Raw genomic sequence first — 27084 nt, 5'->3', positions numbered from 1 at the left:
CCTCTAGCTTTCTCTCTTCTGGTACACCGCTGGAAGATATGCCCGACGTACACTCGGACGGTGCTTGATTGTCCGAACCCTTTTTCTGGCTTCCAATAGTAACGCTCACATTACTGGGGCAGTCACTGGATACCGACACCTGCCGTGTAATCCTCCCTCCTCCCACTGACCCATCATCAGATGTCCCATAGTCCAGGCTCCCAGTCCGTTCATCGGAAGTGACCCGTGAATCCCCTGACATCCCTAAACTGGAGGATGACCCAGAAGTGAAAGTGAATGGGGCTGGGACTTTAACTAGGGCCTGGGGTCTAGCTAGGACTGGGGTTTGGGGATAGGGCCGCACAGTCAGTATCCGCGGGGCTAGGACCCACTCTTCTCCGCTACCTGGTCCGGTTCCGCCGCAGGGACTCTCCGTCTCTCCGGTCTCACGACTCCTCGATCGCTGCGTCGATCGCCCGCTCCACTTGGGCGTCCGACCACCACTGCTCGAGCGCCGGGGCACGATCATCTCCCCCGCAGCTCCACTGGAAGTGATGTCCGGAAACGCACGTCTTCCGTCGCCATCTTGGGTTGGGTCCCCAAGAGAGACCTCTTCCTCCACCACGATATCCGGCAACGCCTTTTTCCGTCGTGGCGCCGCCTGGGCCTGGCTCTTTCCTTCCTCCGCCACCACCACCTTGGGAGCCTGGGACAAGCATGGACTCTGCTTACCACTCCGGGGCGTTGGAGTGGACCTGCCGCCATCAGATCCGCTGGTCACCACGGCCGTGGGACTTCGCCGCGGTATGGTCGACACTCGGCTCCGTTCTTCGCCGACACCGGTAAGTGGCACTCTTTTAATTGTACTGCTGCTGTGGTACGCCGGCGGTCGGGTCGTAACGGCAATAATGCTGAGGGACTCCTCGTCCGAGGACTCCAATTTTGCATTTGGCCGGGGCATTCCGCCTGGTGATTTGCGGCGCGGCCCCCTCTTATCACCGCGTCGGTGACCGTTTTTCTCGGTTGGCTCTGTTTTGATGACCGGAGCTTGTCCCTGTTCTCCCGGGACTCGTAGCCTCCCTCCAGAGCGCACCAGGAAGTTCCGCCGCCAGCATAGCGGCATCTTCCGCAGCCTCTACTGCTTGAATCGGCACAAATGTTGGCATGGGGGATAAATATTGTAGGCCACACTGGGCGCATCGTGCAGTAGAGCTCACCGCTCCGCCCGGCAGTCGACACTGCAGGCATAGGCATGCTACTGTCTCTACGCCTTCTACTCAGAGGATCAAGAAGCCTCCTGGAGCCGAGTAGGGATGAGTGGTTATCAAAGGCCCTTGTTCTTGTTTGCAAGCCATAGTCACCAATTGAGGTGCTCGCACTAGTGGTCTGTACGGCTTGCTGGTTCCTCGCAACTGAAGGGCATGGGCTGGGTCGCCAACCCTTCCTCCAGCTTTCTCCATCCGCATCCGCCAAGACAGGAAACCACTCCCCCTGGTTAAAACTTGGGGGATGTCCCGTAGACTTGTAGGCTGGCCCAGCACAGGGGCGGAACTAGTCACAGTCCATGTGGGCGCGGCTCCAGCTTTCGCGCCATACCCCCCAACAGGGCGGGGTCTCTCTGTTGGCGCCACTCCTGGCCAGCTTTCTGCAAATTGAGCATTTGCAATATTCTCTGCAACTGGCCCACGCGGTTTCCCAGGGACGCGGGAACCGCCATCTTGGTTTGCACTGTCAATCAGATTCATTGTTGAGGTAGCGTTCGATTGTTTGTATGTTGAATGACAAGCAAGTCCATTACGTGCCTCCCATTTCACAACACTGTCCCCTTCACTATCCTCAGGGTCAGTACCCCAAGGTCCTAAGCAGGCCATACACGGCACCACCACTGTTTTCACGCCATTCCACAGCAGGCTCCCAAAAGTCTCTTCTGTAGCTGGCTCCTCTTCCTCACACATCATAACATATTTGTTCTCTCCTTCGGCCTCCGTCAGCCATATTTGCGCTTCCGCACCTCGCGGATTCTCCATTCTGTCGGGCGCCATTCGACTACTGTCTTGAATTATTGTACATGGAGCTCCACTCTGCGGGGCAGCTGCCACACCGGTACAATAAAAATGCCTTGTGCACCACCTTGTGTACCTAATGTAGATCTGACTCATGTTTGCACTACCTCAGGCTAGGCTCACTCTTGCTATGTCTGCTGTATCTCCTTCCTCCCAGTCTGTGCTCCCTGCGGGTAAGTGGTCTGGAATGGACTAGAGTACTCTGGTTCGTCCATGCAATACTTGGGCATCTACCTGCTGTTGGTTAGTTTAGCGCAGACCCTCTCCAGGATTCCTGCTCTAAGTTACTAGTTTATCCCTTTAGGCGTCCTACCACTAGCACTACCTCAAGGGACTCGGTCAGCTATAGCCCAGCTCCAGACCCAGCTATCTCCTTGCAGAATCCCAGGGCATCCGTGCGGTCCGCGTCGCATGCAGCTCCCCTGACTACCCCTGGCTCCCTTATACGCAGCACAAAGTGGCAGCAGACACTCTCCCGTTCCTGGTGAGCCCAGTAAAAGCCTGTCCTGTTGACAGATATCTCAGCAGCGCCTCCAACTGTAACGCTTGTTCGTGTCTGGTCTGACCCACCCAATCTTACATTGGCCCCTGTGGTCTATCCAGCCCCGTTACATGTCTGTATCTGGTGGTGCACCTGTAGGCAACTGGACTCCTGAGTCTCCCGCATGATGGTATTCGGGGATGTCAAGTCAGACAGGTATCTGAGGTAGTGGGTGCGAGTCCTACTCACATCACGTGCAGCGCCTCCACCTCATCAGGATCTATGCGTATGCAGGTAGATGGTCCTGATGAGGAACTCCTTCTTGGTGGTGAGGGCCCCCGGAGAGTAATTGCAGACTCACACCATGGGGTTCTCGTTGAACAAGCCATTTTTATTATGCGTGGTGATAAGGGCCAGCTGCCCCTCACAGTCATGGTCTAAGCCGCGCATTGTTCTGTGATTCCCTTTAAAAGGTACGCCCTCCCAATGGAGTGGGATTCCCTCTCCCCGCAGGGAGATCACCCCTGTGCCAGGTCCCTGGACACAGTTGGCCTTCTCTGGCTGGATATAGAATAGTGCCACTAGTTACTGCACTAGTGGGCACCTTTGAACTTGCTGCTTCACCTTGTAACATCAACCCGCATCAACCACACACACTAACTTTAGGCAGTGCAGTGCCTTATATACCTCAGGAAGCAGGCACATCTCTGATGTCACTAACTCGGGACTCATAGCATGTAGCCACTCCCATCCATACATAGGGCACCTCACCAGGGTGTGAGGGCAAACCTCCATGATTACTGCTGGCATTCCTGTAACTTACCAGGTTTTACTGCCAGCAGGAGAGATGACTGTAGACATTGTTATGCATGGCTACACATACAATTGTACATTATTTCTAACGCGATACACTTATAACGCGATGTGATTCTTTGGACCCCAAACACAGCGTTATAAGGGGGTTGAGCTGTATTCCAAACCAGGAATAAAAAATGCTTACCAATCACTGAGTGAATACCCAATGCATGCCCCTGCTCTGTGAAATATATTAGATGTCTATTGCCATTTTGTCTTCTGACACAGAATTGCAGGGTTCAACTAACAGATAAAGGAAATCTTACCAAAGATTCAACAAAAATGTTGAGTGAAAAATAAGAGGAAATTAGGAAAATGTGTAATTTGTCACAATGTGAAGTTCCCATTTTCAGCTGACTGAATGTGCCACATTTGCACTAAACAATGGCTCCCTTTCTGTGAAAATATTACTGTGTAAAAAAACAATTGAGAACTGCAGCTTTTCTTTTTATTTGCATAACTTCTTTATGGACCAAAGGATCTGCCCTTTTTTTTGTTTTGTTTTTTTGGAGTAGTTATCTCATGTTCATTTTTCCACAGCCAGAGGGCACTGAAACGTAGTGAGTTGAAGGCCCCTGTGGTAGCGAACAGGTTAAATTGGAGCCTTGGAAAATAATAAAAGGAGACGGTCTTCAATTGTATTGGCACGGATACCATCAGCCCTGAAGATAATCTTTCATTTTTACTGTATTGTAAAGGAATGTGCAACAGTCATTCTAAACAATAATCTATGAATTGGCTAAAAATAAGAAGTAATAAACAGATTCAACTTTTTTTTTTTTATTGGGTCACCACGTCAAAGGCTGAACCACTGATTGAGCCACCTGTGCTGAAGCAGGGATGTTCTTAAAACCTGACCTGTTGATGGCACTTGAGGACTGGAGTTGGCTGCCCCTGACATAGGCAGTCCATGGATTTTTTTGTTGTTGTCATCTTTGCTTTTACGCTACAGATAACACAGTACATACAGGCTATATGGTTATGCATTAGATTTTCATGGTTAAATGTTTAGTGCTTAACTAAAAAGGCTGCAATCTAACTCTGTTTGATCTATGATTCCCGTACTTTTGTTGCAAATTACTTTGTGCGTTATACATTCCCTTGATGCAGAAGTGATTCTTGGTCCTCTGTTACCATTCAACTCTCAGAAAATCCATTGTGCTTCTCATCCCTACCTTAGTGATAGGCCAGAAACTGTTCATTAGAAACTAAAATATATATTGGCTGTTGCTCTGATTTCATAGTGACGAGGAACTACACGCTTGATATCACTCTATCAAACCATATGTAACACACTTTGCAAAAGCACACCACCTCTAACCAAAATGATCAGAGAGGGACATATTCCAACTAATTAGCCTATTAGTTGCAGATATACATTTACAAAGTCCTGAGAAGAAGTCTTCAGAGCTCAATTCAGTCTTCAACAGTCCAACTAATTAGGAATAGCAGACAAACCCGCCATATAATGATGTGTGGCTGCTGGGCTCTCTCTTAATATATGGATTTGCATATTACTGCAACCGATCACTCTCTTAAGCCTAACAAAGCATACCCCATGATGATAAAAAGTCTTTAAAAGTAAATTATTATTTTTTACCTCTTCTAAAAACGCACCGTTGCATAACCTGACCGGTGTGGGCACTCTAGTGCGCCTCCAAGATAGACAGAGAAAGTGCCTGGCCAAAAGCTAACACCGTGCATAAAAAACAGACCCAGTGCATGCCTGATTAGTGTGTAATAATTATACAGGGCTGCAAGATGAAGCACTCTACAGCTAATACAAATTAAAGCAACAATACCCCCTTAATTTATTTATTTTTTTAGACCATTTTTTTTTTTTACAGGATGGGAACCTGGGGATTGGGTGGGAAACAAAATGGCTGCCAAACCCCAGCCCAATAGGAAGCCACATCGTCATCAGTAGCACCTTCCTGCTGGATGGCTATTTAAATCCCCTTTAAAAAATAGGAACTTGCACTGCTAACTCCACCAGTAAGTATCTGTAGCCGGGGGGTTCCCTGGAGATGAAAATGGTGTGGCTCATCTCTGGAGGACTCCCCAGTTCCAAACCCATAAAGTAAAAGGGTATATTGTTGCTTTGAAGTCGGAGGTGAGCTCTGGACTTGTTTGCTACTTCCTACTTTCACTGACTTTATACCAACGTGTTTTGCTAGGAATACTTTGCGATTTTTGGGGGTAATTTTTTCTTAAAGGCTGAGCACAGATTGAGATACCGTTTTCAAGGAAAACCCGTGCATCAGTTCTTCACATCAAACTTCAAACAACCTTTTTCTTTATATTCTACCCCATCTCAGACAGAAGACCTGTTAAGCGAGATCAGGCAGCTTAAGGAGGAGGCCAAGAAAAAAGATGAAACTATCCAACAATTAGAGTATCAGCTGGTAAGTATATTTGGTCCTTTGCAGACCATCAATTTTGGGTTCCATGATCATCTCAATTTTGAGATTTCCAGTTTAACCTTTAGAGTGCCGGGGGTCTGGTGGCATCAGAGTGCCACCAGAACTCGGGCACTGCTGGATCATGTGATTGCTCCCAATCCAGTTACGTCATCAGGGTACTGTAAAAATGAAAGCAGAAATACTCCTGAAACCTATACTGAATGAGTTTAACTATTATAATGTTAGGATCTGGCCCCCTGAGCATTTACAGATTTGTTTTGTGTTTAAAAATGGTTATTTTCTTAATCTCTAGCTTCAGAGGTTACCACGTTAACCTTTAGACCAGGGGTAGCCAACTCAGGTCCTCAAGGGTTACCAACAGGTCAGGTTTTCAGGCTAGTCCTGCTCCAGCACAGGTGGCTCAATTAGTGGCCCAGTCTTCAACTGCACCACCTGTGCGAAAGCCGTGATAGCCTGAGAACCTGACCTTAAGGGTTTTTCCCCAATTGTGTACACCAGGGAACACCGTGTTCCAGATTTACAAAAGTGAATGTCCACTTTAAAGCCGCATTGATTTGCTTGTAATAAGCGTTTTTCTTTTTGTCCTGACCAAGTCTTCGAAAAATAAAAGCCCATTACGCTAGTCATAGTTTTAACTTTCTAATTTCTAACTAATTTTATTTCTAACTAATGATTTTAGCGATGCACGAAATGTATCATTTTTTTTAAAGATTTTCTTCATTGCGTCATATATTTTGTGGAGTGAAATTTGATTTGGATCAAAAAATCCCTTCTAATCCGTATACCAGTTACTTTGTATTTTATGGGCAATTTTTGTATCTTTAGAGGGGACTTGTCTTTAACGCTTGACAGTTCCAGATTGCTCATCCCAGAAAGCAAAGCTGTTTCGCTGACTGATCTGTTTCTGTATTCCTTCTCAAATTCCTCTTCTGGTTACTTGATTCCATCTGCTTCATCTTACATGTTTGTGGCGGTCCACATTCTTTATCTGTATTAATGTTGTTCAAGCGAAGTTTTTTGGGGGTTTTGTTTATTTATTTTTTACATTTCAGTTCCCAGCTGTTTTTTATGCAGTTTTATTTACATACAATTTAAGGAAATGAAGAATGACACAGACTTAAGAAAGCGCTTCATTGTTGAATTCACACCAACTGTTTTTTTTCTTACAGGAAGCTCTTTCTGTTTTTGTTTATATACATAGAAAACCAGATTTATTTGACAGTGTTCTATATATTTAAGGTAGTTGTAGAGATATCAATGAACACAACACTGCAGCAGGTAGAGCGCGTATCTGATGAATTATTTTTTTTGCTGCTCGTTTTAATGAGCTAAAAGACCAGTTAAATCATCGTTACTTTGCATAGTAAAGGAATTCCTGTCAGTATGGATTCAGTTATATAGGAAAGTATTAGGCAGGGCTCCTGCATCCCTGTCCAAATTTTGAATGCATTCAAACATAAATAGGTACCGATTGTGCTAGCACAGGGGTGCTCAACTCCAGTCCTCAAGCCCCCTCCCCAACAGGTCAGAGTTTCAGGATAAAATGCAAAAAAAAGTACTATTTAAAATAAGGTGCTTTCTTTCCCCCGCCTTAAAGTTCAATTTTCGAAAACACTTTGCAGGGGAAAGTACCCACATATCTAAGCTGCTTCGTTTTCAAACACACTTCTACTCTCCTCCCTCCCCCCCACCACCAAAAAAGTGTTGATCCCAGCAAATACATAGTTATTCAAAGAGCCACTATCAACAGCAAAAGCATAGTATAAACTTGTAAAAAGGTGCCGTCCAAAGTGTGTCTTGATGAGCAATTTGCGGCCAAATGAATATGCATTGCAGACATCTCGAGCAGCAACCACAGATGTGTGCTTTGTTCGAGTGGGGCACATTGCTACTTTAAATTATGCAATGCTAATTTGTGTTCAAGATCTGATGGGAGTTTTGCATATCAAGAGGGATTTTGAAACATTCTTTACTTGGCCCATTGGATGGCATTGTGTTCTAGATTCTCAACCACCTAACTCTGAGTACATCCCCTAACGTAGTGGGGAACCCCATTATTTACCAGAATTCTTGGTCAGCTTGTTTTCTTGTCTCTATGCTTTTAGAAAACAAGGTGTAAATGCCAGAAAGGAAGCCAAGAGTCTAAAGGAGAAAAGCACACTCAATTGGATAAATACACTCAGACCACCTGGAGGAAGAGTTCAGTGAGTAGTGTGTGTGTGTAGTTGTGTGTGTCTGTGTGTTCACTGTAATGCAAATGCAGCTTGTGCATACATTGTTACATGGTAGGTATAACTCCAAAATGATGCTGGTCTCATTAAACTCCTTTCTGTGCTCCTGCACAGCTCAACTGTTATTTTGACCTAGAGCAGGGGCGGAAAACTCCTGAGCTCAAGGGCCAACAGGCCAGGTTTTCAGGATATCCCTGTTTCCACACCGGTGGCTAATCAGTTGCTCTGTGAAAGCGTTACTTTTTTACTTTGGTAGGAATCACTTCACTCAACCCAGTGATTTGGACAGCACTGGTTTAGCACTCTCCGAAACACAGACAAATACGAGCTCGGGAAGAGAGGAGTCAGACAACAGGTCTGCTTCCACACTTCAAAGTTTGTTCAGTTGTGCCCAGACATTTATACAGAAAACTAAGGGCGTGTTAATACATAACATATCATGTTTAACAATGAGAAATAACACGTTTCTGTAGAGGTTATGTTTCTGTGTCTTTGGACCAAGCATTAGTAAATCATTACATCGTGCTCGTGTTTGGCCGGCAGTTTCTACTTCTACATTACAAAGAGAAATACAGGGAATGTCTATCAAGAGCATGCAGTTGTATTGTTTGGGACATGTTACTGCTCTTGTGCTATTGTATAAAAGACAAACTGAGAACAACAGAAGTAAATAAAGATTACAACTAGCATAGTGAGTTAATTCTCTCAGTACTGGAACAGCCCGTATAAGAAAAATAAAGCTAGCAGATTATATTCACCCTTTCAATCCCTGAGACTTGTAGAGCTGACATATAATTGTAACCCCTTCACTCTGTCATTGACTGAGCCATTGATTGAACCACCTGCACGAATGCAGGGATATCCTGAAAACCTGGCTTGTTGGTGTCCCGTGGGGACTGGGGTTGGCCTCCCCTGACCTAGAGTAAATTAAATCAGTTAATTATGAGCTACAAATTTCTTCATGATCCCCAAATATGAACATGATATACACCATGGATCAAAATAATAATTTTAATTATTTTGTTTTATACACCAACCATAGCAATAACATATGAAGTGATGCTGAATCTTTACATAAACATTAAAAGCCTTGACATGTTCCTTTCACAAGGCTTCATGTGAAGGAAATTCCAGACTGATTTTTTTTTGGGGGTAAACGACATGTTTGTTACACCCTGAATCTGTACATTGTAATGTACAGATTAATTTTCGAATGCTGAGTACTTTTTTTTTTTTTTTTAAATCGCCAAGGCCAGTGTTTTGGTTTATCCAGAACAAAACTTGTTTTGGATTTGTAAAAAATAATGGCATAAACTTAGTGTTTTAATTTGTGAATGCAAGAGTTTGCTCAGTTTATGTATCAGACTTCCTCTGGTTTTAGGAAAACAATGTTGCTTGGATAGCAATATTTTTTTCTTTGTCCGACTCTAACTTCTGAGCGAGCTTCTGAACTTCTCAAAGTTTGAGAAGTTCGGATTTTGAACCTACCCTTCTTTATTTTTTGTTTGCTATGTTGCCTCTTTGTTAACCTGTCCTGCTTTTGCCATGTATTTTTTGTTCGGTTCTCACTCTTCTCCAATTTTGTTGGCTCTTCAGTCCATCACTGTCTCATCTTTGTCACTGTGTTTATATGGCTTTATACATGCAAAGTTGTCCTGTTACTACTTCTATTGTCTCTTATATCTAAATCTATTTCCCCTCACTGAGTAGACTGGGCATTCTCCTAATGAGCGGTTAGGAGTGGGTTCATTTTTATTTATTTATTGTAGAGCAATTGCTGGATCTTTCTCTGTTCATTGACTCTTGTAACAAGAGGTGCTTCTGTTGTTGAACCTGTCCTATAGCTGTTCTCAGGAGCAGACGTCTTCCAATTTCACACAGACCAGCAATATATCGTATACTTGGCGGGTTCCTCTGGAATGGTGTGAGGTGCTAACTGGGCAATGAAGGACTGTTCGAAAATACACACAGTTTGCACTAACATTTGGGAAGCAGTGGTTGCAATGCCGCGTTCACATTAACATTTTTCGTGCATACAGGATAGGGGAGTTGATGGTGTTTTCAAAAACAAGCAAGGGCACCGGGTTGCTCCATTAAAACATGAGTATAGACAATAATAAGCATGATAACTTTAGCACTTTTCTCCCAATGGGACTCAAAGTTCAAGAAAGTCACATTATACAATACACCCACAGGTCAAAGACTGACCAGGGTGGAAAAGGCACATGAGCATGTGTTAAAAAGAATGAAAAATATGTTGTGAATCAGGGAACAGTTACGCAAGAAGTAAACCTGAGGGGGGGGGAAGCTTCATAGACTTCACACCTGTGACATACTTTCAATTTCAAGAAGTTTTGAAGTCTCCAGGCAGGTTTCTTTTACCCAAGCAAGTTCGTCTCGCCTTCCTTTCGAATTGGACTGCACCGTTGGCTGCGGAAATGGGTAAGTCAGTGGATGAGATGACGATGGGTAGATGGAAATTGAACACACATAAGTCGTACATCCAATGATAAAAAGAAAATGGGGGGGAAAAGAACAAATTGTAAGAAAAGAGTCCCATGGGAAACTAGGCAATTACTCTGAGGATATTGTGATTTCTAGCTGTATACCCCCGATGAAGCCAGTTATGGTGAAACGTACGTAGGGTACGTCTGACGTCACCGTCACGTGGGCTCATCGGTGAGGTTTGGGCTTCACATTGTCTGAGTAGACTGCGTCCCTGGGCAGCAAAAGCACTCAGACCCTAGGGTTAGTCTCTTATATATCCACATCTGGTATTATCCAACTAGACAGTTGACAGTTAAATGCAGCTCTGTTATGCTTGAGGTGCCTATGGCTGTTTCATCTCAGCCATTATTACGAGCAGCCTTATCTTGCATTCAGCAGACTAGCCTGCATTTAAATGCTTATACCCCACTGCTACAGGGGTTTTGATAGAGACCACCCAGATTATAGGCTTCACTAAGGTTTAATTAAGAGGTGTATATATATAAAACACCTCTATTAAACACCCTACCACACCTCTCCGTCTTTTAATTATTTCTTGTTTGTTTTGTGTATGTGGTTTTCTCCAAACAGTTTATTTTAATCAGTTTATGATAAAATATAAGTTTTAATTAGGACGTACTCTTTCTAGTGCCACACAATAGGGATTCTTTCTTTCCACTTGCCATGTATACTGTAGATACCTTAAAAGAGACAATACCAGGGGTTTCTTTTTAAAATAATATTAATGGATCAATTCTGAGAGATGATCAGCAATCAACTGCTTTGTACTTGGTGCATATCTACAGTATTGTAGTGCTAGAACAAATGGCACAAGGGGGCATACGTCACAATTTGTCATGAGGCTGCTCCCGATGTCACAGTAATACTCATTAAAGTAATGTCATCAATTTGTGCCTTGCACAGTAATTGTATGTTAGAATTATACATTTATAATTTAAGACCCAAGTATCTAGGGGGAACCACTCTTCAGAGACTGAGTTTATGCATAAAATGTATATGTTTGGAATACTGAAAATCCATAAAAAAGAATAATGTAAAACAAAAGTACTGGTACAGTGCTGCTATTCTAACGTGTTCCCATTCATTCCTATGTAGCTCTGTTTGTTAAAACTGTCTCATTGTCAGAGTATAAGATATTTTTCTAGCCATTTACATGTAAATTGAGTTTTGCTTTATTGCTCAGTGGAAACTAGATTTCTCTAAACTGTGAGGATTAAATTTATTTGGGCTCCTTAAATTTGATTAATGCAATGGAACAAAAATATATATATACACAAATTGCTGTCCTGCCCAAAATGCTTGGACTCATGCTAAAAAAATAAACTGAAAACAATTAAGTAACATATCTTAACTCATTTCATATCTTGGAAATCATTGCTTATGCCTCTCTTCTAAACGTAAAGAGACAAAATGAGTATGTCGTAACATGCATTATGTGTCAACTTGACCTCAAGTAAGTGACATTCTGACTTCAGGACATTCCTTTCAATCATTAAAGGATTGCTGTATTTGAGTGGTGGTGTTTGGATCATTAGTGCTGTCTTTCACATTTGGCTGTACGTATACTAATATCACTTCTCTACTATGCATCTTAATTGCAGAGAAAGCATGTATACATAATTGATTCAATACTTGGAGATTTCTGTGACAATATGATTAAATGACACATTGGTAGTAAGATGGCAAGTACAGTGAAAGCGACCAAGTAAAGTATCCCTAGAGTGTTTGCCAAATCTAAAGGCAGGTGAATGCAACTTTTATAAGGACTGTCTTGCTTAATCTTTCTATTTAGTGTCCTAATGTTGCTGGGCAGAATTGCATCATTTGTAACAATTTTGCATTCTTCAATACATAGATCAAAACATCACAAGATTTTCACCATTATACTTTAATTCACACCTTTTCTGCGGTGTGTCACAAAACATTCCATGCTCAGTCGGTACCAGTGGGGTCAGTAATCACACTATTCTTTCTAACATGGTGTCCATTTAACAATAATCCAATGTGTAAGGAATCGTTTTCTGAATGTTTTGTATTTGTTTGAACACTTGTACAGTATGTAAATGTGTGTTGTAATGGAATTAAAGGACTTATTGATCTTTATCAATTAAACCTTTATACTACCACTGTATAGTTGAGTAAAAGAAAAACGTGTGTCTCTGAGCTTCCTCTGTGTTCTATGGGTTCTATTAATAAAAATAAAGAAATTTCTGACTGGCCTAACAATGGAACCTCAATCTCTGCATCCTTCCTGTGCCATCACAAACGAATGGGGATTCAGTGCTGCCCAGTTGGTGGCAAGACCAAACTTTAAACCAGATTCCTTCAGCACTTATTCTTCAGTATAAGGCTCCCTGCTCTATTTTTCACATTAGTTATGTTTGTTCTACTGGCAAAGAGGATATGTGCTCTGCTCTTTGCTCTGATATTTGCTCTGATATTTGCTCTGCTCTTTGCTCTGCTCTTTGCTCTGCTCTTGCTACAAAATTGTCACTCCTAGCTGGTTTTCCTCTGTTTGGGCTGTCTGTGTGTTAAGCTTTTCTGGGCTTCTGCCTTTGGTCGAGTGAGATTTTTGCTAGTAGCAGATTTTTTGGTCTCCCTAGAGATCTCTTCTCCAAGCTGCTATGGGCTGGATCTCGAATCTACTGCATTCCCCTCCCCCCAAATTATTTTCAATAATTTTGTAGACAAATATAACAAAAATAAAAAGGTACAATCAGTTTACAGTCAAATGCATAAACCACCAAGTAAAGAAATAACGGCTACATTGTTTTTACAACTTGTTCTAGGTGGCACAGATTTGTTTGTAAGCAGACTCTTATCCAGAGAGAGTTCAATTCCATTCAGTCCTAAGATTCAGCTTCTGGGTGATCTAGCATGCATATATTTTGAAAGTGTTCTTCCATGAAGAGTTTTCTCTATGGATAATAGTCTTTTTCTATCCTACTTTGAGAAGGGAACTGCTTTGGTATGTCCCTGTTCTGTTATAATGGAATAGGAGGGACATAGAGAGGTCTCTTATCCTCACCGCAAATAATTTTTCTTCTTGTCCCTCCATGCCAGTACAACTTTCTGTCCCTCCCTAGTGGAATTGTTCCTATTCTTTCATTGCTTGGCTAGACTTATTGATGTGAGGAGGAGAATAGGGAGCCTTCAAATTGTCTTATGAAAATTGATTTGTTTAAAGTGTTGTCCTAGCTGCAGCTGGGAAGGTCTTAATTCCCATTCATTTGTACTAGCATGAAGGTATTACTTGGAATTTATTTTATTATAAAAAGATTTATTTTTGTTTGAGAACCGTAGGATAACCTACAGATTTTTATAATCATACTTTCTCGTCATCAAAAAGCCAATTTAAGATGACATTTTATTAATTTGGTAGTCACCACTTCTCTTGGAAGCAAATTTCACAGTCTGATTGCTCCTTGAGTGAAGAAATTCTGTGGGGAGTTTCGCTTATTACCACATTATTAGCCCAGTTCATAGTTCATAAGTCAGTTCATGCACCATCCTTCTAATGAGCAATTAAAAAAAGATAATTTAACATAGTGCACCACCTGGTTACTTAAAATAAATACATCTTTCGACATACCTATGCTGTTCTCTCTCCAGCTGCATGCAGTAAAGTGTGACTGCAAATATAATTTCCAACACTCTTATCTTTAGAAGATCTGCCTGGACACATGCGCTCTGCACATAGAACCTGACCGTAACATTTTAGAGCGTTTTTTTATGAAGCAGAAATTTGAAATGGAACGTATGACTGCAGGATATAAAAATGGTCGTTGCATGCACTAATGTGACTGGGAACCATTATACTTCTGTTTGGATCTACTGAACTGAGGGATTATGCATGTCTACGATGTTATCTCAAAACCAAAAATGGTTTCCCTCTGTTAACTGGATTGGACAATGGTCTGTGAAATCAGAATTACACGATTATATATTTCTAAGTAAACATTTAATTTGCTTTTTATTGTTTCAAATCTTTGTAGGGAGTCACCTAGTATATCCAGTATTAGTTCTTGTTGGCAACTGTTGGTTTTATACTACATTACATTTTTGTCCTGTCCACTACATCTTTTATTGTTCCTTTCCAGTCGATAAAGGTACCTTCATCCACTCTACACTTGCATATTGCCATGGTCTTCTAAGAGTGAAACCTTTCACTAAGAAAATTGGGGATTTGTTGGTAATAATAATTGCACTAGGAAAACCCGTCCTTTGCTGTTTTGCTAAAACGCAAACGTGTGGCTTTGGTGGTGTTTTTCCTCCCCCGTGTATCCTACATTTTATTATCCTATTTCCCCTCTTTTTTTTCTGCACAGAGTGGGTATTCTGCTCCCTCCTACTCTCCCTGGCAGGGCTCATACCAGGGGAGTCCTCGGATTGGTCCACCGCAACGCAGACAGAGTGAGTCTGTGCACCTCTCACTCATCCCCCCCCTTCCCCCTTTGTCTGCTTATTAGAAGCTTTTATATTGCATGCAACGTCCCCTCCACTAGCATCCCTGCCCCAAAGTCCAGCAGTGAACAGGCATAGGATGATGTGCTGTTCTCTAACCAAAGCGCTTTTGTTTGGTCCCTGCACATGCAGCTAAAAATTCATTGTGTGGCATCTTTTTCCAGAGACCTGATTTTATGTTCATCACTTCCAAGTGCCATCCTGGTCATTTTGTTTGCACTGTTGGTAATATAATTTTGTTCCACCTGGTCTTTCTTTTCTGTGGCCTACTTGTACATAGCCTCACTTATAATAGAATGCATACTATGCACCAGTCAAAAAGATTTGCAATGTGAACATTGTTGCCATGCAGATCGTGACAGAACATCTAAGTGAGAGGTGGCCAACTCCAGTCCTCAAGGGCCAGCAACACCAAGTTTTAAGGATATGCCTACTTCGGCACAGGTGGCGCAGTCAGACTGAAGCAGGGATGTCCCTAAAACCTGACCTGTTGGTGGCCCTTGAGGACTGATGTTGGCCACCCCTAATTCAAGTGAATCATCTCAATTCAGATTAGAAAAGGATTCAATGCACATCAAAAACATCCACTGTTACAGGATCATATTGTATGCAAAGCCAATGCTTTAGCTTGTTAAGCAGTCATCAGGGTCAAAGGCCTAACCGGGCCTCATCTACCTCCCATCTACACAACCTATATACAATATAGAAGAATAATACTAATTATACTTTTAAATCCAAGACGTACATCTCCAGTTTTGGGCAAGAGTAATTTTCAGATGAGCTATACTGCTGCTCTACCCATTAAAGTTGCGGTCTAAAGGTTCCCTTGGTAACTGCAGAAGCAAAGGATGAGGAAAATAATAGTTACTATTTTTTTTTCTTTTTATTCAAAGTGCAGGACGAGCTCGGGGACCATGATATTATTGTCATGCGTTAAACTCGTAAAGGCGTCTATGGAGGATTGTTCTAGATTTGTATATAGACTTCAGTTTTTAACTCATTTGTTAGTGTTAAAATCTTACATTATGTAAATAAAAAATTTAAAAAAGCGAAAACTACGTTTTTATGACCCGAAGCAGCAAAGTTACATTCCAACGCACTGAACTACATGTATATCTTGGTGCAATCCTCCTCAAATCCCCATGCAGTCCAGTTATTGTCCACTATCAACAGCACCAACTGAAACTGGAACAGACAGGGGGGGAAAGGCGCAATAGGGAACAGTGTAAATATATAGCAAATCCATATGTAAAAGAAAACAAAAAATGGAAAGGAACATTTAAAATATATTAAACCAGCACGTGTCCTCCCAAAGACTTCTGTATCGCATCGGGCGTGCACACCATTTAACTTTGTCAATATACATATTTTAATAGATTTTACTAAAGATTCCCGGCTGCAAAACAGAGGTGAAAGCGCAAAAGATAACATTCGATTTTATCAAAGAAATTAAATCCCATTGAAAGCAAAGTGAGATTTTCACTTTGATAATCTGGTGCCTTTTTTTCTTTTGCACTGGTTTTTTTTTTTTTTTTTAACCTTCGTTTTGTAGCCAGGAGATTTTAGTAAATAACCCTGAGTTAGGCACCTTACGTAAAAATCTAAGAGATGGTTAAAATTAAACATAATTTTTAAAATAGAAATAAGCCTTTTATGTATGTTTATCTTTATATAGCGCCATTAATGTACTTCATGCTTCACAGCAGTAATACACGTGACATATAATTAATAACAAATAATACAAATAACACATCATGGGAAGAAGCGCTTCAGACATAAAAGTAACATTTAGGAAAAGGAGTCCCTGCCCTAAAGAGCTTACAATCTATAACAATAATAACTTTATTTCATATACTGTAGCACTTTTTCTCCCAATGGGACTCAGTGCTTCGCAGTATAGCGTGCGGAAAGCAGCACATGGGATCTTTACAGACACCGTCCCTGTCCAGACGAGCTTACAATCTGTTTCTGGTGCCTGAGGCACAGGGAGATAAAGTGATTTGCCCAATGTAAAAAGTGTCCAACACTAGGATTTGAAGCAGGTTCTCCTGCTTCAAATTCAGTGTCATTATGATTGTCAGTGCTCTTACTCAATGAGCCACTCTTTCTAGATTCATTGCTGACCTATACTTTTCTACAAATCTGTGAAAGTCGGGGCTACCCCTGGTAAACCTGGCTATTTGGTAGCTTTAGTGTACAATTTGTCATTTGTGTTAATTGTCAGAACTCCCCACAAAATGTGTAACTGCCACATGAATGAAAAGCATGTTTGTAGAAACACATACGAGTCATGCAGTAAACTGTTACCTGAGGTAACCATCTCCAGCAAATTACTTTATTCACACACTCATCATAACCAAACATAAAAAAGACACAATTTCTTTAGATATTTATTCATCATATTATTCTGAATCCTATATTTTTGATTCAATCAAACCCAATTAATCATTTTGACAAACTACCAGAGGCCACTTAAAAGAAATACCTTCCAAAAAATAACAGGTGTGCAAAATGTCTTTGTATTGTTATCGGATTCCTTTTTGTTTGTTTCATGTTGCATTGTGTACCATTTGAAGCATGTCTCACCTTTGTCTTGTGCTAACAGCGTCGTGCGTTTAATGGCATGCCTAAGTTTTGTAGTCTGAATTTTGACACATATTACCCACAAAGCAGTTTGTTTACTTTTCTCGTGCTGAAATGGTAAGTTGGTATTGTTTTGTACTTTACAAATCACTTGTGCAAAGACTGTCTCAGTAAAAACAAATCTTAGAGTTAGAACTTGTTCACCCAAATCTAATATTGTATTGTGCTGAGGTTTCAAGTTTATTAGCTGCTACTTATCTTGTCCCAGGAGGGCACTTGTATACCGACCACAAATTCAGATAAACATATATTATACACTGAGATCATTAAAAGTCCCAGTCCAGGTTGGAAATGTAGAAAAACAAATTAGCATTGAACCATTGGGAAATTTAAAAAGAATTGCCACTTAGTGAAACGTGCATTTAAAACCATCCTAACAATAAGGCAGTAAAATCTACACATTAGCATGATATTGAAGCTTTAAATAATACCTCCATTCCAAGAACATTTTCAATTAGTCATTGCTTCTGAGATATTAGTGTACTTCTCTGATTCTAAAAGCCACTTTTAGAAGCAAGAATTTATTTATCACCTTAATAAAGTGAAGGCGTTTTAACATTATTAAATTGTTTAAACCAGCTTCAACTTACATATTTGTTAAAATTGTAGTTCACTTGTTATATTCCACATGTCTCTGTGATTTGCATAGTAAGTATTATTTGGTGTTTGTGAATGTTTTATTTCAATTAGGAACTAAAACTAAATGTAATGAGATTTAGTAGTGAAAACATCCTGTTGCATTTCAATCTTTATCAATACCATGATAGAAATTGTGCCTGAACGAAACATTTTAAATATTTTATAGAAAGAAAAATTACATTTACAGAGAGGGGGGCGAAAAAGTACATTTCAAACATCAACTATTATATGGGAAAACTCAATATTAGGTTGTGCATTTTTAAAAATCATTTTAATTTTCTGTTTGTGCTTTTTTCCATTATGCAAACTTTTAACAGTCTCAACATTTTAATGTTTCTGGTTTGTGTTATTCAACTACTGTAGAGGAGCTTCAGATATTTTCACAGCAATTTGTAAACAGCCTTTGTCAGAATGGCTAATCGTAAATGTAATAATGTTTTTATTATTTTTTGCATAGCTACCCAGTAACCTTTTAAGTTTAATAGAGTTATGAAATGCTACTTCTTGGATGTCAATCTTCGATTTAGATAAACATTAAACTAAATAATAGATTAACAGGTAAAAAGGATCCAGGAAATGCTATAATCACTCAACGTATAACTGTTCACCAGAAAACCACAAGTTGTTGGGTAAAGATCTCTTTATTGGCTTAGTAGAAAGATTTTGTTTCACAATTGAAGAGGTAGGATCCTCTTGGCTTACGTTTGTAAATATACATTACCTTCCAGATCATGTTTTTGTGGGCAAAAGGACTCTATTGCAAAGCAATTAGAAAAAAAAACTTGTTACTCAGATACGATGTATCGTGAGCAAGACAAATGCGCACACCCCTCTTTTGGTAAAGTGGACTTATATTGCACGTGTAGTATAGCTTTACGAGTGTTTATCAATATAGTCTGTTAACAGTTCCAAAATTCTGGCAATAATGTAAGATATGTCATTTAGTAAATTAATGGAAATCAGTGAGCATATGTTTTGTGTCCCATTAAGCACGTGTAAAAGTTTATTTTTGTTTGTTTAATAACCCTCATTTCAGAATTAATTTGAAGGTTAAAACTAAAATATTGCAGACTACAAAAGAAGATGCCATTGTCTCCCAGTCTTAGACGAATGTTCTGTGAACTAGTTTATATCTTATGCTGCACTTTTGCGCAATCTGTTCTTTTCTACCCTTATTGTGAGTGCATAAGTTCAGTGCTCAAGGCTCAGTTTTTCTCGGCAAACAATGATCAAACGTGGATTTATATTAAATTAGAACCAGTTTTGTGCAAATTGAACTTATGTGAACACCTTTGGGATATCTGGTATAGCTTTGATTATTGCATAAACAATTACACTTGTTATGACCTAGATTTCTTTCCCTTTGTAAGACAGGTGAACAGTTTATGACTTCTCTTCAAAGAGTAGAGCTTTTGGCTTGCTAGCTCTTCAAATAAATGCCTAGTTCTAACAATTATTTATTTGCCATCCTCCCTTCTGGGAATATACAAAAGATTCAACAGAGTTCATTATAGGAAACAAAATTTGAATAAAGGAATTACTGTTCAGCATTAATTATAGTCATTGCTGTATGTGCTCCTCTGATGCCATTGTCCTTGTCTCTCTGTCTCTGCTTTCCCATTTGCCATTGGAAAGGAGTTGAGAAATTAGTCCATTACTTCTGTGATAAAGCGTGGTATAGTACAATTTCAGATTTCTCCCCATTTACTGCTTCCTCGTGTTCACATCACATTGTTTTACTTCCTGCATGTTGCATGTACCAAGTGTCTTGCATGGAACAACAAAAAACCGTTTTTACACCATGTTCTTTGCTCAGTGTGGATGTTTTGTTAGGGAATCTGTTTTGTTACCGTGGATGCTTAAGTAAAATGTGCAAGGACTCTCTATTATAAGATGGCATAAGGATAACATTTACAATATGATTAAAAGCTCTTGCAGTTTTAGACCTCTCACGCTTCTTTATACAACACTTTGAATTTGCTTTGTCAGATTCTAAACCCACAGTTGGACAGGAGACATGAATGAGCAGGCTGGTATCTGGAATTCTAATAGGCTGAGCCAGTTATGTAATTAGAGATGATATATATCATAGCCTATTAAATGCATTTTACACCTAATAATCCATTATAGCATTAAGGAGTTGACCTTTTGTGAAACTAAAAAGGAAGACTGCAGTAATTATGACCTTCTAGGAGAGATAATTTCCATCAGTTAGTGCTCCGACAAGTTGTAGACCCTAGACTATTCCAGTAGGGTATGAAGTGCTAGGAAATTACATATAGGGCCTTTTTCTCTAAAGTGCAATAGCACCAATCTGGTGCTACCGTGCAGAAAGCCCCATTTAAATCAAAGGGACTTTAAGTGCGGTAGCACCAGATAGTCCTTAAAGCCGCAATATAGCATTTTTTTTTATTTTTTTTTATTTATTTTAAATACGTTGGAAGCAGGGGTCTCTGTAGCTGAACTGTGTTAATTTCAGCTTTGGGGACCTCCTGCTTCCTGAGACACCTCCGTAGGGGATGCCGGTAGCAGCTCTGGCTGGGTGGTGTGGGGCTATCGAAAGGGGCGTATTGGAAGCTCCTGCATTACGCGAGCCAATATGAAGTTTTGACGCTGTCCCCTATTGGCCTGCGTGTCTAGGACATTTAAACCTGCGGTGCTGCTTTCGGCACACACTACAGAGGTAGGTATCTCGGGGAGCGGGGGGGTCTCCGTAGCTGAAATGAACGTGTTCAGTTCCAGAGACCCCCTGCTTCCCACCTTTTTAAGGAAAAAGAATACGTTCTGCTGCTTTAAATAAAACATTTTTGTAATGCTGTCAAATACATTTGAAAGCTTCACCCACTTCACATTCATGGATTGTACTACTTGTCGGTAAATATGATGAAATTGATATGCTGCCCTGTAATATTCCGGGGAATCATGCCTTGACCAAACATATCAGCGCACTCTCTTTCAGAAAAGATTAAATTGCCACACAAGTAGAACTTCCACTTATTTGTTTCTTGCATTAAAAGAAATCCCTTAATCTCTTTAGACAAATTATGCTGCCATCATTAGTCGGGCTTCATCAAAGAGATGAGTTTACAAACCGGGTTATAATAAAATAAGATTAGGGGAAGATTGTATAAGTACTTGAAAGCATTTGAAGACATTAAAAGTTTATTGCCTGATTTGTATAATGTTTAATTTAAAGAACATGTCGCTGGCATTAGTTTACTTTGGTTTTAGGGGATTACCCTTTAAATCTTCATGTCCGTGCACACCCTGCAAACTCTTCAGACATTTTTCATATACAGCAATATTACACAACGCTTACACGCTATCCTGCTCAACAGTGAGAAGTTCCACATCTGTATTGTCCACTTCTCTCCCTTTAGGAGTTTGTGGATACTTTGAAAGATAATAGATAAAGTTTCTGAATAATTAAAAATAGTGTTGCTTATCTCACCGGTTAGTATCAACACAGGACAAGCCATATAATCTGGGACCACAAATATATGGCATGAATGGGAAGAGCAGGGCCACAATGAAATAGAATAACCTCTAAAGTAGAAGCAGTACTAGCCACTTGGAGACTGGATTTCTGTTTTGGGGTAATGCCCATATTTACTAAGCTGGCTTCTGCCGAAGGACACCTTGGACCCATGAATAGGCTGTATGGGGCCTTCCAGCACAAGAAAGGGTCTTATACGGGAGAAAAGTGCTTTCAAATGCATTGTACAGCATTACAAAAATGTAATGTTGTAAGAGTGTGTAGTAAACATGGGCCTAAATCTGTCACATCATTAAGAAGTTTTATCAAGGTAATTCATTGCATTTTATTTGTTTTTAGCTTTTGTTTTTTCCCCCTCAAAAGTCAAACACACACATATTTTTTGAAGTTGGTTTTATATATGGTAAGCTGATATCTGGGAAAGTGTTTTTTGGGTTTTTTTTTTTGAATAGAGCTTTTGTATGCACAAAAGCAGTACCAGGTCCAGCAAATTGTGATGCCCCCTCGTGGGGTTAAAGGCATTAAAGGAAACGGCAAATGGATGCTAAGACACAACTCTGGTCAGGAGATAGCATAACATGAACAAGGTAGTCAAGCACACCAAAAATAGATAAATCAAAGAGGGGATTTAATGACTAAAGAGTCATAACATCCAACGTTTCGGTGCAACATGCACCATCATGGTAAAAGCAGAGCTTCTGCACAGACTTTTCCATCCTGCACTTCTCTTTATTTTGGGCAGATTTTGCTAATTGTAAATTAAACATTTGATTGACATTTACAACCCACATGTTTGTTTAAGTCTTGAATAAATTCCTTTTAAAAGCCAATTATATGTGAAGTTGTTTATAAAAATATTTGCGAATGAAGAGTGACCCATGAGGAAGATCCCGTGAGGATAAAAACGTTGGCAATCAAAATAAATATGTAGCGACACTTTTTGCTTTACTAGAGCCTATATTGTGCTTCATTACTTATTTTTGCTATTGTGCTACAGCTTGTACCATAGTGAAGTGTCACTTTTAAATAAATGTATCATTAATGTCCATATAGAAAAGTAGTATATCAACATTTTGTCGAAATGTAATATGTGCTGCTCCTATTGGGAAACACGGAACCAACATATATTCTACGAAAGAGCATGTTATTTTTTGCCTTTCAAAGCTTTTTTTTATCAGCACTCAAAAGCAGACTAGCTTAAGCTTAAACATATGACATATGAGGCTATTGTGGTGTTTTCCAAGTATAGGTATTTGTGTTTTGCGTTGAAACTAGGGATGTACCGGGTCTAAAAAATGACTAGGTAACCGGTACCGGGTACCCAGGGGAAACATATTACCCAGCCTGGTCACCGGGTACCCGGCCAGGCAGTTTTGACTTACGGGCAGCGGAGTGTGAGGAGGATCACGGCAACATCCTGGTGGCAGTGGGAGCACAGGATGACTTCCTTTAGTCTGTAAGGGTGGCAGTAGAGGATGACATTCTTCAGCTGGTGGCAGCAGAGGCCGACATCCTTCACTGCCGGTGGGAGCAGAGGAGCGTGACTTCGGGGTCGGACCGTTGTGGCACATGCCTCCCCAGCTGTCCAATAGTAATGCTCTTGCTCCAGTCACATGTGCCTCTGCTCGCACTGGCTGTGAAGGATGTCGTCCTCTGCTGCAACCAGCTGAAGAAAGTCACCCTCTGCTGCCACCATCTGAAGGATGTCTTCCTCTAACACCAGGTTGTCGCTGTGGTCCTCTTCACCCTCCGCGGCTGGCTGCAGGTAAGTCTCTTCTGCTGCTCTGCTCCTGTCGTTCTCCAAGAGGACCGAAGGAGCAGATCAGAGCGGAAATTACTCAGCACCGCGTTGCAGCACCCTGGGCCGATTCTGGGTACTTTAAATTTCTGGGTACTTGGCACATCACTAGTTGAAACTATGAAGAGCGAAGTTTTCTTGATGAAATTGCCCACTAAAATGAGAAGTAAGGAGTAGCATTGTAGTTTTTATGACAATGTAGCTAGCATCATGCCCTTTTATTTTATTTATTTAGAAAATGTTTTACCAGTAATTAAAACATTGAATTGCTTCTCGTTTTTCGGCATATTAAATTGTAGAGGGTATCAAGTTTGCTAAGGTGGGTTTGGGGTGCCGAGTCCATGTCCACATAGTTGATAATTGTCATTAGCATCTGCTTTGCAATATGCTTTCTGACCAGCAGGTTTAGGGAGGATTTGTTCCTGTAAATTACACCTAGTTTGGCATAGGTTTTGGATGTCAGGGTATCAATGTGCATCCCAAATGTTAAATGGGAGTCAAACCATATGCCCAAGTATTTAAAATGAGTAACATGAGTTGGGGAGGAGGGGTTATTAGCGATGGTTCTGATCTGGAGCTCAGTCATTGGAAGCTTTACAAATGTAGCCTTGGTCCCAAATGATTACAGTCTTGTCAGTGTTTAAAACAGTTTGATTTGGGAAATCCAATTTTCAATTCTCAAAAAGTCAGATTGAAGTTTGTGTCCAAGGTCGGAGAGGCTAGGGCTGTGTTCATACAAGATTGTCATCTGCATACATGTATATTGAAGCTCCCTTACAAGCTGTAGGAATATCATTGAACACCGAGAAGAGTAGCGGCCCCAGAACAGAGCCTTGTGGGACACAACATGTGAGATAGGTCAAAGAGAGGAGGAGGGGTGTTATTTTATATTGCAGACACATTACAATTTACACTGTTAAATTGCCCCCCAAGCCCACCCTCTTTTGAAATTCTAGTTTGCAAAATCTGCCTCCCCTTTTCTAAGCCCATCTTGCTTGCTGGCATCTACCGCCCCCCTAAAGCTCCTGTACAATCCCTGACTGATATCACCCAATTTCTTGGCTCCATTTCCTCTCTGAATGAGAAGAGTGAGCTGCTAGTTCTTGGGGATTTCAACTTCAATTGGCTTGACCCTAAAAACCACAAAATCCAGATACAACTCAAGTCACTTAACCTATCGCAACTCATTTCCCAACCCACACGGACAAACCTGAAATCGCATAACCATTCCTTGCTAGACTGGATTCTCTCCTCAAACCCCAGCAGAATCCAATCCTCTGGCATCCTTCCTGATATTTTCAGTGAACATGCAAGCCCCCATTCAAGCCCTAAAGTTCTCCTCACTAGAACATTTAAAAACTTTAACCCACAACAGTTTCTGGATGACCTTACCAACTGCCCATGGCACAGAATCGATTTAATTCCCGACCCTGATTCTGCGCTCGACTATTTCCAATCAGAGTTCTTAAAACTCTGCGATACCCATGCTCCACTATGCAAAATAAGGGCACAGGGGGCCCACCTTCCATGGGTTACAACTGACCTTATTGCACTCTACCAGCTCAGGGATACCTTGTGGAAAAGCTACAAAGTAACTGGCACTACCAAAGATCTCAATCACTACAGATGCATGCGGGATATGTGCACAAGGCAAACAAGGCACGCAAAAGCACAATATTACTCTGACAATCTCCACAAAAATACATCAAACCCAGCTAACTTCTTGAAGGTTATCAACAATATATTCCAGCCTCCTAACCATCAACAACCAAGTAATATCACTAAGGGGGATATTACTCTGACAAACCCCACTGACATTGCAAATGCATTCAATGATTACTTTGTGGGGTGTGCCACTAACTTATTAGCGAAACGCAGCCCAAACCACAAACCTGATTCTCATCCTGGGAGTACACACATAGCCCCACCCCCTCCCAACACAGCCCACAATTTTCAATTTGGCCCAGTATCTGAAGAGGAGATTACACAAGCGCTCCTCAAACTAAAACTAAGGTGCCCCAGCCATTGCCAAACCAATTGCGTCCATAGTCAACTCTATCCTGTCTGCAGGCCATATCCCTAAGACCTGGAAAACTGCCAGAGTTGTCCCAATCTTCAAAAGTGGGGACAAAAACACTGTCTCAAACTACAGGCCAATCTCACTTCTCCCAATTCTATCCAAAGTCATAGAAAAATGTGTCCACTCCCAATTAAGCGATTTCTATACCAAGACAAATTTCCCTAGCCAATTATCAATCTGGCTTTCGTCCCAAATACTCCACCGTAACTACCCTGTTAAAAGTTTGCAATGAAATCCAGTGTGGAATGGAACGGGGACAACTCACTGGTGCAGTATTCCTAGATTTTGCAAAGGCTTTTGACACAGTTGATCATGCTATCCTGCTTAACAAACTCCAGAGCTTTAAACTGGTTTCAGTCCTACCTATCAGGAAGATCCCAACATGTGTCCATCTCAGGCCCTAACTCCAACCCCCTGGATATCACCTGTGGTGTCCCGCAAGGCTCTGTTCTGGGGCCCCTACTCTTCTCAGTGTTCATTAATGATCTTCCCACAGCTTCTAAGGAAGCCTCAATACACATGTATGCAGACGACACAATCCTATATGCACACAGCCATAGCCCCTCTGACCTTCAACACATACTTCAGTCTGACTTTTTGAGACTCAAAAACTGGATTTCCCAAAACAAACTGTTTTTAAACACTGACAAGACTGTAACAATGGTATTTGGGACCAAGACTAAATTTTTAAAACTTCCAGTGACTGAGCTCCAGATTAGAACCAACGCTAACACCACCCTAACCCCTGTCACTAGTTTTAAATGCCTGGGCTTATGGTTTGACTCCCACTTAACATTCGGAATGCACATTGATACCCTGACAACCAAGACCTATGCCAAACTAGGGGTACTTTACAGGAACAAATCCTCCCTAAGTCTCCTGGTCAGAAAGCGTATCGCACAGCAGATACTAATGCCAATTATTGACTATGGAGACATAGTATATGGCTCGGCACCTCAAACCCACCTTAGCAAACTTGACACCCTCTTCAATTCAATTTGTCGTTTTGTTCTCCAATGCAACTACAACACACATCACTGCGAAATGCTCAAAGAACTAGATTGGTCATCACTAGAGTCTAGGCGCAAAGTTCACCTTTCCTGTCTTGCCTTTAAATTCTTCATGGGCAAGCTACCCAGCTATCTGAACAAGCTCCTCGCCCCTACCACTTGCAGCACTTATCACCTGAGATCAGACTCCAAAAGACTGTTCATGGTCCCAAGGCTCAACAAAGTATCCGGCCGTTCCTCCTTCTCCTACCGTGCACCCCAAAACTGGAACAACCTACCAGAGACTCTCACATCCACCACCAGTTTAAGTTCTTTCAAATCTAAGGCTGTCTCACATTTTAATCCGGTCTGCAACTGTTTCATACGCCCATAATATATATTTTCTTTAACTGCGCACGCAATGTCTTGTATATA

General features: G+C 41.1%; 1 protein-coding gene across 6 annotated transcripts in view; it reads left to right on the top strand.

The window, feature by feature from the left end:
- CCSER2 (coiled-coil serine rich protein 2) overlaps positions 1–27084 on the top strand; it is a 122612-nt gene that overhangs the window by 79559 nt on the left and 15969 nt on the right. Inside the window, exons 8-11 of one of the 6 annotated variants that reach the window (XM_075610571.1) lie at positions 5697–5783; positions 7907–8005; positions 14869–14953; positions 19922–19961. The exons of 1 other annotated variant lie outside the window; for it this stretch is intronic. In XM_075610571.1, coding sequence (XP_075466686.1) covers positions 5697–5783; positions 7907–8005; positions 14869–14953; positions 19922–19961 — 311 coding nt within the window. The remainder of the gene's footprint in view (positions 1–5696; positions 5784–7906; positions 8006–14868; positions 14954–19921; positions 19962–27084) is intronic. 4 more of the 6 variants (XM_075610572.1, XM_075610573.1, XM_075610568.1 and 1 more) reach the window with 4 other exon arrangements.

The sequence above is a fragment of the Ascaphus truei genome, chromosome 8 (genome assembly GCF_040206685.1).
Source record: "Ascaphus truei isolate aAscTru1 chromosome 8, aAscTru1.hap1, whole genome shotgun sequence".
Lineage (NCBI taxonomy): Eukaryota > Metazoa > Chordata > Amphibia > Anura > Ascaphidae > Ascaphus > Ascaphus truei.
This window is presented reverse-complemented; position numbering and strand designations above follow the sequence as displayed.